Below are 1613 nucleotides of genomic sequence, written 5' to 3'. Positions count from 1 at the left end.
AAATTTTTAAAAAAAAGAATGTTTTGCTCTCCCCTCCCCCCAGTTGATGTTGAGAAAACAGACAAGCTGGTCTTGAACTTGAAATTTTGTTGTCTCAACATCTTGAGGGCTGGGATTCTAAGTATACACCACCATACCTTGCTTACCTTACTAATTTATGATAATTTTGCAAAAATAATTTACTTTAACAATTAAGTAGTCATTGAATGTATTCTTCCTAAAAATTGCTGACACTTAAAACGTGATTCAGAATTCTAAGTAAAAAAATTAAGAAAAAGACTTTAAAAAAAAAACCCTTTCTTAAAATTTATTTTTATTTTATGTGTATGAGTGTTTCGCGTGCTTGTATATAAGCGCACCCCTGTGGGCAAATGCATGTAGAGGCCAGAAGAGGGTGGAACCTCTGGAACTAGAGTTCCAGGCACTTGGCCGGACCTGGGCCCTCTGGAAGAACAGCCAGTGCTCTTGACCGCTGAGTCATCTCTCCAGCCCTAAGAACAAGGCTCTTCATTAAGCAGTGTAATCCAAGTCCTTTTTGCTCCCTGGGGATAGAGCTATTCTTCAGAACTTTTCTCTTTACTTTGGTGTGTGTAGTCACTAACAGTCCTTTCCAGGTTTGCACAGAGATTAAGCCCCAGTTACTAAGAACTTTTTCTTTTTCCTCTTAGGCCCCAGAAGCTGGTATGGCTCCCTCAGGTCCACGAGTGGCACCAAGTCCTACTCCTGCAGGTGTCTTCACGGATATCCCCATCAGCAACATCCGTCGAGTAAGAGCATTACCACAATCTAGAACTAGAGCTGCGGGGCATCTTCACTCCAATTGTGTCCATAGTTTAAAACATTAAAAAGAACCTTTTCGGGGCTGGAGAGATGGCTCAGTGGTTAAGAACACTGGATGTTCTTGCAGAAGACCCAGGTTCGAATCCCAGCACCCACATGGCAGCTAACAACTGTCCTAACTCCAGTTCCAGGGGATCCGACAGCCTCTTCTGTCTTCCGCGGGCATTGCATGGCATGGGTGCACTTACCTACATGCAGGCAATACATGCATACACATAAAATAAAAATAATAAATAAAATATTTTTTTTTTAAAAAAAGAACCTTGTCGGTTGAGAGTATTAGATTATTAGTTTAAGGGCAGTTTGATTTGCTCAGTTGAATAACTGGGATAAAGTGTTCTAGTTAAATCTACTGGAAGGTGCAAACTCAGGATGCAGTCCTTATCTTCCCTCTCTGTGTGAGGTGAGTGTTACTAGGGAGCCAAGTGAAGAGACAAACAGGCCTGAATTAGATAAGGTCTCAGTTTGTTTCAAGAGAATTGATTTTTGAATCTGTTTGGTTTCAGGTGATTGCTCAGAGGTTAATGCAATCGAAGCAGACTATACCTCATTACTACCTTTCTATTGATGTAAATATGGGAGAAGTGCTCTTGATACGGAAAGAACTTAATAAGGTAAAACCTTTGGAAATTCCAGCTGTAAGGCATAAAAAGTCAGTCTTTCCTACTAAACCTTTACAATATCACACCTGTATTGTTGTTACTTCAAGCCAGTTAATGAAAGAAATTGAGTGTCATTTAAAAATTTTAAGTTTCTGAGGCATCCTAGAAGAA

General features: G+C 40.0%; 1 protein-coding gene across 1 annotated transcript in view; it reads left to right on the top strand.

Moving 5' to 3' along the window:
• The window catches only part of Dlat (dihydrolipoamide S-acetyltransferase), a 29079-nt gene that overhangs the window by 17333 nt on the left and 10133 nt on the right, over nt 1–1613 (top strand). Inside the window, exons 9-10 of the mRNA XM_008832789.3 lie at nt 669–767; nt 1347–1454. Of these exons, the coding sequence (XP_008831011.1) occupies nt 669–767; nt 1347–1454 (207 nt within the window). The remainder of the gene's footprint in view (nt 1–668; nt 768–1346; nt 1455–1613) is intronic.

This window comes from Nannospalax galili, unplaced genomic scaffold (assembly GCF_000622305.1).
Source record: "Nannospalax galili isolate Female #2095 unplaced genomic scaffold, S.galili_v1.0 scaffold335, whole genome shotgun sequence".
NCBI lineage: Eukaryota > Metazoa > Chordata > Mammalia > Rodentia > Spalacidae > Nannospalax > Nannospalax galili.
This window is presented reverse-complemented; position numbering and strand designations above follow the sequence as displayed.